We start from the raw sequence: 16915 nt of genomic DNA, 5'->3' as shown, positions 1-16915 counted from the left end.
GGAGAGTTTAACAACATTCTAAAGTATTAAGTCACAGCACAGTTCTGGGGGAGATACAGGACTCTGAAGAAAGCTAGCCCGGAATAGAAGCAGATGCAGTGTTTTCACATGCGCCAGATCTTTATTGCCGGACTCCTCCGAAAACAAACTGCATACTTGCTCATGACGCAGCCAATCCCAGCCAATCCATTATTTAATTGCATTTGCAGTCCGGTCGGTCCGGCGTGAGATCGGATCGGACATTTCAAACTGCGAGCATCCATTCATCATAGATTTGCTTGTTGTGTCACACGGTGTGACACAAGTTACACAACAAGCAACTCTATGATATATGAATGGATGCTCGCTGTTTCAAATGTGTCCGATCCGATCCGATCCTGCTGCAGCAGTGCACACTTACAAAGAAAGCCCACACACACATCACAGTCAGTAACCCTAACCCGATTCAAGGCCCCAATCTCCCGCTTTTCTTTTTAAAATCTCCCACTTTGCTCTTAATGCTGGCATTGGCAAGGCATGTATATGGGAATCGGGAATGGGCCAGATCGGATCATCGGAATGCCTACGTACTCAAAATCAATGATAATGAGCTGTGCAGTCGCAGACTGCAGTACTCACCACAATGGACAAGTCAGGGACAGGGACAACAGAGTAGAGTACACAAGAATTGTCTCGACACACGAGTCACACAACGGGTCCTGTACGCACCGCCGCCACGAGGTTATGCAGACAGTGTGGCACCACCGCGTGCGTGATGACGCGACACAGACTGCATAGAGTGCGCACCTCATGGCCAATCACTGTCACTGTGTTCAGACATAAGCCACAGTGATTGGCCATAGTTGCGCGCCACCCAATGCAGTTACTCGTAGGGGGTCTGAGAAGCTGTATCAGGCTCTCAGCCAATCCAGAGACGCTGCATTAGCAGCGCCTGCCCTGGATTGGCGAAAGAGCACGGATAGGGCTCGCCCGGATACCGAGAGACGGGGCTGCTGCATGATGCAACCCTCGGCCTCTCGGCCCCCTCCTCTCAGTAGTACTCAGTGGCAGACAGTGCGGCGAATGCGCATGCTCGTGCTTGTCGTGAGACAAACTCGAGCATGCGCAAATAAATTGCGAGCCGGCTGTCTGTCAACTGTGTCAGTGCTCGCCCCCCGGCCCCACCCCCTTCATCATGTCCGAGTCCGACGCAATAAATAATATCATTGCATTGCAATTTGCTTTTTGCGTGCGTGCGTGCGTGCGTTCGCGTGGTAAGTGGGGCTCCGCCCCTGCGCCCCAATGGACGCACCGCCACTGTCTGTAATATAATTCTTTTAAAAGTGCAGAGCTCGTCCACGATAGCAGTACCTGACTGCTGCTTATTCTAAAGGGACTCAGGTCTTCAAACCATGATATCTTCACTTAAGATCTCGAAAATTAAGCGCCATTTTCTTGTTTGTAAGAGCAATACTTTTCTGTAATCACCATCAAGAATTGGGACCACAACTTAGATATTGAGAAGTATTGTGATTGCCACACATTTGTATCTGTGTGTCACACCAGTTTCTCCAGGGCTTAAGAAATGTGGGTGCAAGTGGACCATCCTTGCAACAAGTACTGTTTGTCCATGGAACCCCATGAACCAAAGATTATCACAAGCTCACTAAAGCCCACTGTTGTGTTTTTATTCTTTGATCTGCAGTGAGTAGTGAGCTCGAACAGTAAAAGCTTACCTCTGGAGGTTGAAGTTTAGAAAGTCAGAAATGGGTAACTCCTGAATGATGCACAACATTTAAACTACCCAGCCAGTGTTATAAAGACTTAAGTAAATTATTAGAAGTCTTTTTTAACTTTAAGGTTCAATAGTGCAGCAGTACTACTTAATGCATACGTAAACATGTTAGTTGTCAACCCAGTTAATATGTGGGGACATTCTGTCTTCACGATTGCTGTGATTTCCTTTATGCCAATTTTATTTGGACAATTCCGTAAGATTGCCGAATCACACCATGTGGTTTGTGTGAGCTGTTCAGAATTCTCTGGTTACCACTGTTAGTCTGTATTTTTATTCCTTGCATGGGTGCAGAAGGTACTAGCCACCCCCCCAACTCTCCAACCACTTGCAGCTAAGATAGCACAGGCTGAGAGGTATTGGCTTGTTGGGCTGTAGAGCGAGATGGTTCTGGCGCCGGATTGTTTTCAGCCTTTGGGAATACACAGGGCTGCCTGCCGTGTGCATGGATGCGCACCACCAGTCTGAAATGCAAATTGTTGAATGGTCTCCCAGGTGGCAGTGTCACAGAGGACTAAGCAACTTGTTGCACTTGATAAGGTAGGCACCGCATTGTAATAGTAATGTGGGGTCTGGACTGCATTGTCTAAGGCAACATGTACATAAGCAGGAGTTTGCCATTGTTAGAACCCCTTTAAGAGGTTACTGATACCAACAGTGGTGGTTGAGGCTTTTTACTCCTGACGTCCCGGGGCCCGGCCTACTATAGATTCTGCTCAACTGGGCCAAGTGTGCCTTTGTCACTTGTTGTCTAGTGGTAACTGTGATCAAGCAATCAAGGCTCCCTTGTGGGGATGTAGATACAGGTTAGTGCATACAACTCAGAACTCAAAGTGCAAATAGTACGAACAATACATCAATGTCCAGCCAAATACTTGCTTCTATAAGAAAGAGTGTAAATAAAATACTAACTCTACACATGCAAAGGAATACGACCTTCAGAAGCAACAACAACATCTCCCTTAACCCCTTCAGTGCCACGCCCTTTCCCCCTCCTGTGCCGGGCGTTGCACTAGTGGGTGGGGTTCATGACGAGATAGTCACGTCATGGGCACAGCGCAACCGTGCTCCATGACGAGACTATCTCGTCATGGGCACTGAAGAGGTTAAGGTCGGACTCTAGTAGTTGTCAGGCAAATTCCTGTCCCACCCTCCTTCGTGGACACAGCAGCACCTGGTGATGCAGGCCTTTCCTGTCGAGCATCACTGTCAGTTGTTTTCCAGTGATCGGAGCTGCTCCCCCTCAGAGGACACAAAAGGAAAGTTGCTCTTCCCCTAATAAGGGGGTAGGGGGGAATTCCACAGGTCCCACTGAAGCTCAGGCTAGGGGCTTATCCTCAGGGAAACAGGTGCAGTTGGCGGGCTAGACCCACTGGCCACGGCAGTAATCCTCTCATCCAGGACCTGATCCGAACATGTAGATGGCCACAACGATACCGGCAAACCCTCTGGCATACAGGGTTGCCAAGTTAGTGTAATACCTTAACATTATCGCCATGGTAAAGGGGGAGCAATGTTAATCTCCTTGGAGAGTGCTAAAAAATAAAAGAACAAGCAAAGATTTATTAATTATTGTAAGGTATGTATAGGACCTGAGGCTCAAATTTCTATCTACAAACATGCCATCTTCAAGGACTAAGCTATGTCACGTGGCCATGCTACTCAAGTACATCCACCTATTATAGCAGATAGAAGCAGTTGTCTAAGTGCCCTGTCCTCACACAAACAAAGGGATTTACTGCAGTAGTTTTTTAATGTGGAAGAAGGACCCATAATTGTAACATAATCTAATTCTGGACATAAACCGACAAACAAATGGGTTAAATTGGCTAAGGAAAAAAATGTCAGGATGGTTGCACTATCCCATATTTACTGGCAGTTCAGCAAGTGGACTGGATACGTGCCCACGGATTACAAGAGGCATACTACAAGATGTATACTTCCACATCCCTAATACACAGAACCAGAGGTAATTTCAGAAGTCCACCATGAACAACAAACAAATTAAAAGTCCAACCATCAAAAATAAAATCTGCGCCTTGAGCTTTCTCTGAGTGCATTAAAGCTATAGTATTCATTTTAAACTGTCAACTGTGAGAAATTGGGTTATTAGTTGACCGGGGTGAGAGCCCCACTGAAGTAATAAACACATTTTATAAACCAATTTTTTGGGCGAAAACAGCATCAAAAAGCACAAAGCACCCCTCACGGTTATCTGGTCTTGCAGGGCTCGGGTAAACTTGCACATTCAGGCAGACCGCGATGGGGTTTTGGGTCATATACAGGGATCTGGTTTGTTCTTCTTGAGAGTTTACCTATTCGAGTCTAAGGGCTTGATTAAAAGTATTGGCGCAATTTAGCGCACCTGATAAATAATGATACCACAGAGTATGTTATTTATCAGGTGCGATTAATGGCACTTATTACGGGTTATTGGGGAATAGCATGCTGATTTTGGTGTTTAACGCATATTGAACAGACTGGCCATTCAAGGGTGACAGTAGGTGGGTGAGGGGGCAATTGTATTTATACTTTCAAGGTCAGTGACAGTCCTGGGTGAAAAACTTCATATGCCCAGATACTTGATAACATGCATAGATCTTCAACATGCCATGGGAATCATGATGCTGTTATATAGGTTTATCAGATACTGTTTTATCTTGTTTTGTCTTATCTTTATAAAGAGGTTGTGAATAGCTCATTGTACACCTTTTAAAGGAGGAGTATGCCATTATGTTTATAATTTAGTGTAAAGATGTAACTTATTTGTCTTGCTCTTGGTGATGACTGTTGTCGTCAGGATGGTCATTTTGTTGGTGGTAGTCATTTTCATGCTGGTTGTTGATGATTGTTATAGAGGTGGTGTTTTCCTAGCAATGGTCGTTGTTAATGTGATAGTGTATGTCCTGGTGGTGGTTGGATATCTGTGGGTCTGGTGATTGTGGTGGTTGTTGTTGTATTTATAGTGGTGGTGATTATTGCCATAGTGGTGGTTGTTGTGGTAATTACAAAGCACTGTAAGCATCATAAGGGGTATGGTAAGCACTATATAAAATACATGGCAATACACTGGTGGTGCTTGTTTTGGTGGTAGTTGCCTTTGTGATGACTGTCGATTGCCTATTCGATTGCTGTTGTGGTTGTAGTTGTGGTTTTCATAGTTCCTGTTTTAGTTGTGGTGGTGATTGGTGTGGTTGTTGGTTGTGGTGGAGATGGGGATCTTAAGGATGTGGTTGGTAAGCACACATACTAATATGAAGCTAAAGGACCTATTAGTTGCTTCAGTACCCATGTTCCTGTCCTTATTTTGGAGGCTTCTTGTCTTAAATTTTCTTTCCCTTTGTCGAGTTGTACAGTGAGCAATACCATGTTGCAAAGAGCTAGGAATTGGTCTGCCCTGATGAGGAAAGCGGAATAGACACCAGTAAGTGGCAAAACAAAACAAATCCATGTCACATACTCTGTAGGTTTATACGATTGAAAGAAAGCCAAAATGGGACCATTGTCTTAGTGACATGTTAAATCCCTTCAAATCATTCAAAACATGATGATGTGGCTTGCAACATCTTATTGGTAGTAGTCAGTCATCATTCTCATTTTAACAGTGCAGACTTTGCAACACCTGATACAGTCAGACCCATTCGCTACCGTGCCTACCTGTAGCACACTGTATGGAATTAACCATCAGTGCTTGAGGGTACTTAATTTCACTGTTGGCAGCTTGCAGGAGGCATCGCCAGGCTGGTTCGCGACTCTATTAAGGTCGGAGCCAGTGATTGTTGTCTATACTTCCAGCCCACCTTATCTCAGTGAGAGTGTTGAATCATCCAATGCTAGTTATTATACCGTTGACTTCCTTAAACACTTGAGAGAAGTACACATCGCTGTTATAAGAACTCCTGGTGAAACAACTTTTGCCATCCTGCTTGAAGTTTTTACCTACCAGGGCAACTCTGATGAAAACATTGCCTAGGAGTGCCTTTACTTGTTTGAATACCCTGAAGAAGTCCACCTTCTGGACGAAACGCGTCAGCTGTTCTTTCCAATCACAAATGGTTTTTAAGACCATTTGAATAAAAGAAGATACTTGAAGAACACATGCTATGGACACGGACTTGATAATTTGCTATGTGTCTGCTTTCTGTTGTGTTAAGTGGTGCACCTTTGCGACTGTTTTGGCACTTAATTTAACCCTTGCTCTCTATCTCTAAAATCACTCAACCTCATATTTACACACACACACACACTGGCTCAACTTGTATTTGCGCCCAACATCACTTAATCTTTCTTTCAGCTATCACCCTCATACATAAGGTTATCTCTCCATAATACCACTCAGCCCCATTTGCGTACATACTCTCACCTTCAGCCACTCAGCTCATCTGCAGCATCAACCACTCATACTTGTAACACAACTCTTAACATAAATTATATCAACTTGCCACACCACCTATTCATCCACAACCACTTATACCACTCCACAGCTACTCAAATCACTAACCCACTCACACCACAACACCCTATACCCATCAATAACAAAAACATATGCTGACACATTCCACTCCACTTCAGACTATTACAGCACCCCACACTTACAACAGCAGTCTCATGCCTAGCATTATAATTCACCCACTCATCACACTTCAAATTACCCCTCTAAGCCATGTGGAACATTGTTCACTTCAGCACCATGACTTGTCCTCCCATAGGTCTAAATCAATTCTTACTAGGCCTGCTGTTGACAGCTGTCTGAGGCCTAAACTTGTGAGTTTTGTGACCTGTGATCTAACTGCCAGATATGAATAAACTGAAGATTGCTTTGCTGTGTGAGGACCTAACCTAAAAGCATGTTAGGTCCTTGCATGGAGAGAGCAGCTCCGGTGTCTAGGGCCTGAGTCTTTTGGTCTTTGTATGTGGGGAATAGTCTACTATGTAAAGTCTAGGACTTCCAGATCTTTTAGGTACACATATTTCGGAGCCATTACAACAAATGGCACACTCACCTAAAGTAGCCTAAACCTATTGACTTTGTCATTGATTGCTAATGAATCAGAAAACCATTGTAAAAAGAAATAGTGAGAACAGAAAAGAAGAGGAGGAGCATACTTGTACTGAAATCTGTTAACATGTCCAATTAAGCCCTGTAGATTTTGCGATGTGTCTTTTCTTTCCTTGTGGTGACAGAACAAAATCATTTTCATCAGTGAGGCTTCACATAATGAAAGAGAACAAATAATTTGTGATTTACTTAGATATTTGCTGTTCTATTTTTGTGGCATCACTTTAGTACCTCTCCAATAAACAGAGTCTGGTTTCTGCCTTCCAGACAGATGATTTATAGTTTTTTGATCATATTTCCAACTGTTCTTTCTTGCTGCTTTGCAAATCATCAGTGACTTAACACTTTTTTTCTATCTGGCTTGGCACAGTTTTCGAAATCATCCTTGCTTACCTGGAGAAGAAAGACTGGAAGGAGGCTTTCTTCAGCGTCCTGCCGCAGCGGAAAGGTGCGGTTCCATTGGAAGGGGAAGTTGTCACAGATGGAAATCACAATGGCCAGGGGGAGGATAAAGAAGATGCGGACTTGGAAAATGATTCCAGCGTTGATGAGGCAACTGAACTCTGATAGCAAAGGAGTGGACACATAACACAAACTCAGAAACGGTGTGAATACCAGAGCAGTTCTTCGTGTCAGTGACCAGCATATGTTTTTGTGTTGCCAATGTACTCTGCAAATTATTTAATAGTCAACCGATTGACTAATTGTCTTTTTTTCAAAGCAGGACTACTTGTTTTTATCTTCCTAGTATACAGTAAAAAAAACTCTATCGAAGTGGGAGACATGTTTTCTTACAGTATTTTCAATGTTTTTCATTTGACTGCAGTCTTTACAAATTGAACAGGCATTTGGTTTGTCTGAAGCAATGTTAAGGATTTTTTTTATTTAACGTATACATTTAAGGGTTGACTCTCCAACTCGGGGCCTTAGACTCATAAAGTCTGTGGTTTCTTTCAAATCACAGATATAGACTACCTGTAGTTATAGTTTTGTAGTACACAACTTAATAGGTAAACCAGGAAAAATTATTTCCTTATTACAGACTATTTGTGGTGTTACTGATGGTCTCCACTGAGAAAAACACATCTTGGTTCCACTGCATTACGACTTTTGCCCAGAATGCACTGCTTATTGCATTAACTGTCAGTGAGTGGTTCCATTAGCCTGTACAAACATTTAAAAAAAATGCTGAGACTATGATATATGTTAGAAATGGGATTTTTGGTAGGCTAGGGCTTGTGCCCAAGCCAGGCAGAAACCATCACTCTAGTCAGGATAAGGGAGTTACACTCCTAAAATAACCCCTGCTCACCCCCTTGGTAGCTTGGCATAAGCAGTCAGGCTTATTTCAGAGGCAGTGTGTAAAGCATTTGCACATAACCAATAGAAATACAGTGTAAGCACTGCAAAAGGACACCACACCAGTTTAGAAAAATATCCAATATTTTTATATACTTAAGACAAGACCAAAAACGATAAAAATCCAAAATACAGTACTTAAAAGTCTTCAGTTATCAAAATATGCTTGAGAAACAGTTCCTTGATGTCGATAGCTCCGTCCGGGGCTAACGGCATCGTGAGCAAACAAATCCAAACAGTTCTGGCTGACCGCTGCGTAGTGGGCCAGCTACGGTGCTAGGAAGACCCGCAAACAGTACCTTTTAGAAATGCAGGATGTCGGCGACCTCTTGTTGAGCTTCCGAAAGCACGGCGTCTGCAGGCCTCTGTTCCGAAGGTCGGTGCAGGAGTCGTCGAGGCCCTCAAAGTCACACGATTTGCAGATCGAACTCCTCTCTGTTGAAGTCAGGAGCGCTGGCGTCGGCAGGCGTCGGGTGCTGCGGTGCGAAGGGCAGCATGTGGTGCCATCAGGTCGCGGTGCGAGCAGCAGCTCGGTGGCGGCATCAGATGGCGTCGTCGGTGAGACCAGGGTCGTAGTGCGAAGTGAATGCGGTGTTCGTCGAGGTGCTGGCAGGTCGCGGTGCAAGCAGCAGCGTCGTTCCTGAAGCACTGGCATCGGCTGATGAACTGGAGTTGATGGCGCCGGCGTCGGTAGGCCAAGGCTGCGGTGCAGGATGAGGGTGGTGCATCGTGTAACTTTACAAGCGGTGCCCTCGAACCATGGTGCAAGCAGCGGCGTAGATTTCGGAGTGGAGCGGCATCGTCAAGGATACCAAGGCGTCGTCGTGAAGCGAGGCGGTGCGGAGTGCGGTGCCCACAGGTCGCGGTGCGAGCAGCGGCTCGGTGGCGGCGTCAGCAGGCGTCGTCGGTGAGACCAGGGTCGCGGTGCGGTGTTGCAGCGGTGCCCTCTGCGGTGCCTTCAGGACATGGATTCGGCAGTGGTGTCGTAGACGGCATCGGGTTGCTTTTTTCTTCTGTTGCAGCACAAAATACACAGTCCCCAGTGCTGAGGGCAGAAGAGCTTGAAGTCTTTGCTGTTCCTGAGACTTCTTGAACAGGGGGCAAGCTCTACCTCAAGCCCTTGGAGAAACTCACAAAAGTATATTGCAGAAAGTTCAATTCAATCCTTACACTGCCCAAGACAGAAGCAGCTACTGCAGGCCAACACCGCAAAGCACACAGCAAATTGGGAGTTCCTCCTCCAGCTCTTCTTGGCAGTCTTCTTGATCCAAAAGAGTTCTAAAGTTCAGGGGTCTGGGCCCCACTATTTATATCCCAAAATCCTTTGATCTCTGAGGCAGAGAGTGTATGTGCCCAGCCAGAACCAGTTCTGCCTTCTCTAGTGTGACTTCCTAGCAGGAGGTGGAGGCGGCATTGTCGGAGGCAGACCAGACCCTTTGAGGTGCAAGGAAGTCTCCTCCCCCTTCCCCAATTGCAGCCCACGTCTATTCAGCCCTTTCCTGACCCACCTAGACTATCTGGAGCCACTCCTGCTCTCCAGCCTTCTGTCATCCAAAACCCAGACAGGCAACCCACATTCCAGCAGAGGCACACGGGATGACTGAACAAGAAAATAACTACTTTCTAAAAGTGGTGTTTTCAAACACAGAATGTAAAAATCACCTTTACTAAACGATGCATCTTTAGATTCTGAGCTCAGGCATACTAAACGTTATTTCCCAAACTATGCCCCGGGCCAGTTATGTTTATAAGATGTAATAAACACACTCCTCATTTTCTCCTATGGGGAACAGGTAGCCTTGCAATAGTGAAACACGAAATTGGCCGCAATTCACTATCAGGACATGCCACACACACCTGGGCATGTCCTACCTTTCACATACACTGCACCCTTCCCACAGGGGTACCTTGGGCCTACCTTAGGGGTGCCTTACATGTAAGAAAAGGGAAGGTTAGGGACTGGCAAGTGTGTTCACTGGCCAAGTCAACATGGCAGTTACAAACTACGCGCAGGCTCTGCAATGGCAGGTCTCAGTTACCTTTTCAGGGCTACTCATGTGGGTGGCACAATCAGTGCAGCAGGCCCACTAGTAGCATTTGATTTACAGGCCCTGGCACACTCAGTGCACTTTACTAGGAACTAACAGGTAAATCAAATATCCAATCATGGAAACACCAATCCATAACACAATTTACACAGAGAGCATATGCACTTTAGCACTGATTAGCAGTGGTAAAGTGCCCAGAGTCCTAAAACCAACACAAACAGGTCAGGGAAAAGTAGGAGGAAGAAGCTAAAAGTTTGGGGATAACCCTGCAAAAAGGGTCATTTCTAACAATATACATGTCTGTTTTGGAGCAGATGATGCTGGGAATCAGGAAATTTAAGGAATCCAATGCCTTATACATAATTGGAATTAGGAAATTTACTTTGTACTAATGTGATTTTATGAAGAATCCTTACCTGCAACCTCAGGGATTCCACACTTCCATATTCAAAACTCAATCCATTTTTATTTCCATTTTGTATATAATATAACAATATGTTTCAGCATAGAGTTTCCACATCATGAAAAAGAAACCCAATCCCATTCCCCCCTCTAACCCTCCCCTTCTGATTGACCCTGTATAACTTGTTCAAGGTCCAATATTGATTCTGGCACAGACATCTACTTTGGCGCCTACACCTGCTTGGGGCAGTCACTCGTTGGTCCCCAATGCCGATAGCACCTAGCCGGAAGAAGATCCGATTCTGATCCCGATGTCTGACCCTGAACCATCTTCAGCCCAATCTTGACCGACGTTGCACTACGAAATTACTAAATCGCTACCGGTCGTTATACAGCCAGATTCTGCACCAATGCCTCTACCACGAAGATTGAATCAACAGAGGCTCCATTATCTTTTTGGATCTGATTTGTTAACAAAGCACACCATTGGAGGGAGATGATGGTGCAGGAATGGTAATCTTCCTCATTATAATGCCAATTTCTAAATAGATTTACAAGAGGTCATTGGTCTTGATGCCTCCTCATCACAGGGTTGGAAAAGCCACTTGGGCCACCTACCAAAGAGAATGCATCTTTGTTGGGGCTAAAGCTAATGTTTTCATGGAATTTCTACACCTGGGGCCTGCCGCGTCTGAGCCCTTGCTCACCTTCATGTAACCTTCAAAGATAGTCTGATGAGCACTTGGTCAAAGCTGTGTTCCTGTCCACCAGTGAATAGGTAGATGGCCAAACATGACAGGCCGGCACGTGGCGACTCTCTTTTTCTCACTTAGCATCCTACTCCAGCGGGAGTAGTGGTTCAGGAACCAACCAGTAAGGTTAATCCCAATTCTTTTCTACTAACCCTCTTGATACCGAGTCCAAGACAGTTGAGGGTTTTGGGAAAATAATGTTCTCTTTGGCCAGCCTGGCCATGAGATCGGTCAACTCAGTCTGTTTGCTGGGTCACTGTACGCATGCCCTTTGGGACATAACCAGTGAGAGACATAAACAGTGAAATCTTGGCAGCAGTTCAAGAAAACCTAGTGCTTGTCTGGCTCAAACAATCCATGCTGGACAGGATGCAACCAAGTTGGGGTTTGTGCTGGCCTAAACACCACCAAATGTTCTGTGAGGGCCGTTCTCATCAGTGTTGTCCTCGGCTGCCCTACGTGGATGTGTTCCATGGTATTTACTTGTGAAGTTCAGGCTTCTGTCATAAATATGCCATTTGATTAGTCATGCCTTTTTGGGGAAAAAGCGTATTCTGACCTTGAGTATTTTAAGGACAGTAGAGGTATGCCACGTTCTCTGAAACTATTGACCCCTGGCATGCAATTCACATCAGTTTTGAAAATTATGTGGCTACTCATAGTGGCTGGCGTACAGACTGCACCAGTCACCCCATCCACTACATTGTTCCCCAAGGCATTTCAAGGCCAGGGATTAGCATCTATTAGGCATTTTTCTCCAGGCCAGTAGTGGCACCAGTCCTCCCAGTACCCCTCACCAGAAGCAACTGCCTCTAGGCACTTTATTTTGCCCCTAGCAGGATGCCCTACCCTTTATGTCCACTCCACCACTCCCCCATCTCCCTCCCCACCAATTGATCGACTTTCAGATGAGCATCACTCCTTTTGCTACAGGAGGTGCAAGTGTTGCTCTCCAAGGGTGCTATCGAGAGGGTTTTGAATTCAGAAAGAGGAGATGGTTGTTACTTTTGCCTTCAACCTATATTAAACATTCAACTCCTGAATGTCTTCTTGCAGAAGGACAAATTGAAAGGGCTCATGTTAGCCAAGATGTTGGCTGCACTGGACCAAGGAGGCTGGATCATTTCCTTGTACCTGCAGGTCACATATTTTCATATACCCATCCCACAAGTGTGACCTGCAGGTCAAGGTCGCCCAGGAGCATTTCCAGTTCTCCCATTTGGCCTTACCAGTGCCCCTTCGGTGTTCATGAAAGCGATGGCAGTGGTTGCGGCACAACTTCGAAAGTTGAGGATACCAATCTTCCCCTTCCTGGACAACTGGCTGTTGAAGGTGGGCTAGCCAAAGTCAGTGGTAGATCTCCTCCAGGCAAAGGCGTACCTTAATGAGCCAAAATGGTACCTAACTTTACAGAGAGTTCCATTCATATTGGCTTTCCTAGACCCTATGCAATTTAAGGTCTTTCCCCCAACTGCAGCGAGACCAGAACATTCAAGCTATGAATCCAATGTTTCAGCCTTAATTCTGGTTCATGGTGAGAGCAGCTCTGAGGATTTTTGACCTCTAACCACCTGCATTTTCCTGGTAGACTACACCAGCTGTCACATTCGGACTCTGCAATGCAATTTGAAGTCACCGTGGGACCAGTGGAAACCTGACATATTCCATTCCATATTCATAATGGATGCCCCACGATCTGCAGTGATGACTGCTAGAACACAACCAGAGAGAGGCACTGACCTGGACCATAGGGTGATCCTCCCATGACAGAAGCTCCAGATCGGGCGATCAGCCAAGATATGAATAAAGGACACAGGTTAGATAGGACAGAGGAGACAGAGCAGAGAGAGGAAGAAGTGGAAACTAAAGGAGGACTCGTTCCTGCAAGAAGATGGTGAAGGGAGCAAAATAAAAGCCAGCAAGAACGCGGAGGAAGGGGGACAGAAACAAGGAGGACAGGTTGCAGAGAGGAAATGAACAACAGAGTCACCCAAACCACAAACCTGGCAAGACAGCGAGGCAGAAGATTGTGACGGGTGTAACAAGAGCGGGTTGGAGGAGGAGGATACTCCAGCAGCTACTGACTGCACATGAGGAGCCTACGGCGAACAAAGTGAATAGGACAATGCATGGTCCGAGGACTGGTGGACAGCCCATGTGGATGCGGAATCATCCAATACAACGCAGAAGGGTTGTGGCTAACCAAACTGGGTGAGCGACTGAGAGGTAAGTGCTACACAGATAAGTGGGTCACCTGCACACTTATTTATTTTTAGTTTGTTGGGGTTTTCTCTTTTCTTAAAGTTGTGTTACTTATCGTAATGTCTCACAGGTGAAGGGAAACCCATATGGGATTTTTATGGGATTTTTAATGGGGTGTCTGGTGAACCAATGGAGATAATACAGGGTGCGGGAAACTAAGCCGTCATTTTCAACTGAATTTAAACCCGGTAGAGAACGTGACAGCCCTGAAAGTAAGGGCCAGATAAAGGAGAAATCACCGGTGAATGGATTGGCTTGCAAGACACACAAAGACGATTAGTAAAGTGCCAAAAGGAAATTGACAGGAGAAGAATGCATCCCATCCTACCCAGATTAATAAATAATTTTTACGGGACAATATTTCTTTTACTTACTGTTCGTTCTTCTTTTTTCAGAGGACATCGGGGGCCCATGCAGCTGAGTCTGGGAACAGAAGAATACAGAAAAGCCATTACCAAAGATTCAACTTGCTTTCCTAGACATCCCACTTTTTCATCTGGCCATTCATCATCAGCAAGGATGATGCCTCTAAAAATCTTGTTCACAATCTGTTTGCAATCGTTAAAACAGGTTTACGTCCAGAATTCTGTAGAAAATCATTCAGCCTTCCCAGAAGATTTGTGATGAACTTTCCAATTGTTTTTTCCAGAGAAGATTATTTGAATTTTGTAAGATTTCTTCCCTCCCCCTTTCTGGAGCACTCCTTGTGCTTTTCGCTTCCTCACCATCTCATCAGCTGGCTCTTTGCTGTCAAAACAGGTCCAGACCTTGGTTGCTACCATTTCATCCCAATTCCCAGTGGATCCCTGCACCCCCTTCTCATCATTTTCTCCCTTGTAAAGGAACCAGTCCTTACTGTCCTCACTGATCTTTGCAACTCCTCCATAGCGAACACCACAGTGCCTAGCAGCTGGAAGCAAGCCCTGCTTATGTTATGTTAAAGTATTTTTAAAGCACATAGCTGCCCCAGTAATGGGGCGTCCCAGCACTAGTTTCAGAGAAGAGATCCACGTTAGAATAGAAGGTTAGACAGACAATAGCCAGGTCTTCACGGTCCTTATGAAGGCCCAGTGATTCTGGATGCTCCTAATGGACAAAGGCAGAGCATTCCAGATGACAGGTGCTTTCACAGAGAAGGAATGCCCTCCTGCTCTCGCGCTTCTCACCTAAGGAACACAGGCTACATGAAGCTTAGCAGAGCACAAGGTTTGAGAGGGGATATGAGGGCGGAGAAAATTGGATAGGATGGGAGCACCCTGACAGGTAAGAATTTTATGAATAATACATAGGGCCCTGAAGAGGATTCTCTGATCCACCGGGAGTCAGTGCAACCTATGGAGGAAGCCAGAGGTCGAACAGAACTTCGGAAGGGCGAATAGAAGCTATGCCGCTGCATTTTGGGCTATCTGAAGTCTTTTGATCACTGTCTTATTGGAACCCAGAAACAGTACATTGCTGTAATCCAGCATGGAGAGCATTGGCGGATCGTGACATTTGAAAGTGGTGAGGCGTAAAATGTGTGTTTGGGTGCACCGCGATGAGCGAGCGAGCCCAAACAACCTAAGGGGGTTCAGGGGGGGTTCTCCCCTCGAGAAAATTTTGAAAGAAGAGTGGGAAAATGGTGCATTTTCAAGCAAGTTTGAGAAAGCAAGAAGGTTAATAAAGCAATTGTGAATGTGCAGTTATTACATTAATAAAGAGATGTCATATAACAACATAGGTACCATCCTAGCTACTAAACACCCAACCGCACCAGAAAAGCACTAAACACCCCACATATCTACCCCTTAGACGACTGACTATGAAAGAAGATGACACGGTCATGCAGTAACTTTTCTTCTAGAACAAAGCCAAGTAAGTGTGCAGATATGCAAATATAAAATCAATACACATCAAATGCGCAAGGACGCAGGGGGTTGCAGAAAAGCAACGCTCCAAGGTAAACAGGAGCTGAAACACGAATCAAGAGTGGAACTGACAAAAAGGTCTGAATTTTTACAATGACTGACAGACAGTAAAGTGTGAACATAATAACCTGTTATTGCAATAACTTAGCTGGCAAGCCGGGTGCCACTGTGACACGGCAGATTAACGGAAAGTACAGCACAAAGTCCACTTTGCCACGAGTGATCAGAAATAAAGAGCCTAGTGAAGCCGGCACACAGGGGGAGTTTAGTTATTGCGTTTATTTGTCCTTTTTAGTGTGAATGCATTGTTGTCGTGATTAGGGGACTGCATTGATAAAGTAAAGCTGTTGTGCAGAGAGTGGTGGCTGTGCAGAGAAGGAGGCTGTTCTGCAAGCATGTTACTGTGTGGAGAGTGGGGCGATGGTAGTGTTGGGCAGAGAACGCACAGGCACAGGAGAACTGCGCAAAGAATGATTATAAAGCGCCAGGTTGACCTGGGAGTGGACGCGTTTGCGTAAGCAGCTGTGCTGTGGGTGAGCACAGAGAGCATACCCTACACAGCTGTTCTGAGAGTAGAGTAGAGAGTGCATACAGCATGGCTCTGCAGAAAGTGGGGCACTGTACGAGTCGGTAGGGAGCATAAAGAGAGAGAGCTCTCAAGGGCGAACTGTACATAGTGCTTGCTGTGCCGAGAGGGACCCGTGTAGAGAAAGGAAATCTGTGCAGAGGTTAGCGCTGCATGATTGAGGATGCCTACGCAGAGACTGTGCATAGTGGGGCCAGTTTTTCTGAATGTCAGGAGGCTGAAGACAGCACAGAGCTCTGCTGGGGTGGGCTGTGCTGATCAGTGAATGGATATGCAGGTAGGTTGTGTGCAGGGTTGTACATTAAGGGTATAGTGAGTGCTGCCTTTGCACACAGAGGTGCTGTTTGAAGGTTTCGCCTCTAGGAGCCCCGGGGTCAGTTGTCGCTCAAAGAACAGTGCAAAGGCGACACACCACCAGAGATTCACCCCCACCACCGGCACCACAGCACAGACCTGCGTCCACTCACTCTTCGACGAAGGAGCTCTGCCAGCCAAGCAGCTCTGCAGACCCACAAACTGCAGATCACAGGAGACGTGCACTCCCCAACAGCTGTGCTGAAACCAGCAGCCTTACAGCGCCCACCAGTCGAAGAGACCGCACAGCCCGGCAGATCACAGGAGCCGTGCAGTCACCAGCAGATGTACAAAACCAGAACGCATAACGAGCCCAGCAGCTGTGCAGACCCCAGGACACCCGCAGACTCCACCAGTTGCGCAAGTCCCAGCAGTCCTACATACCTTGGCATCTGTGCAGTCCAGACCCCAG

The 16915-nt window shown here is 45.9% G+C and overlaps 1 protein-coding gene across 1 annotated transcript in view; it reads left to right on the top strand.

Annotated features, from left to right (window-relative positions):
• Positions 1–7607, top strand: part of TRMT10A (tRNA methyltransferase 10A) — a 138812-nt gene extending 131205 nt beyond the window's left edge. Inside the window, exon 7 of the mRNA XM_085635733.1 lies at positions 7204–7607. Coding sequence (XP_085491859.1) covers positions 7204–7400 — 197 coding nt within the window. The 3' untranslated portion in view covers positions 7401–7607. The remainder of the gene's footprint in view (positions 1–7203) is intronic.
• The last annotated feature ends 9308 nt before the right edge of the window (positions 7608–16915 follow it).

This window comes from Triturus cristatus, chromosome 2_1 (assembly GCF_964204655.1).
Source record: "Triturus cristatus chromosome 2_1, aTriCri1.1, whole genome shotgun sequence".
NCBI classification, from domain to species: Eukaryota; Metazoa; Chordata; class Amphibia; order Caudata; family Salamandridae; genus Triturus; species Triturus cristatus.
This window is presented reverse-complemented; position numbering and strand designations above follow the sequence as displayed.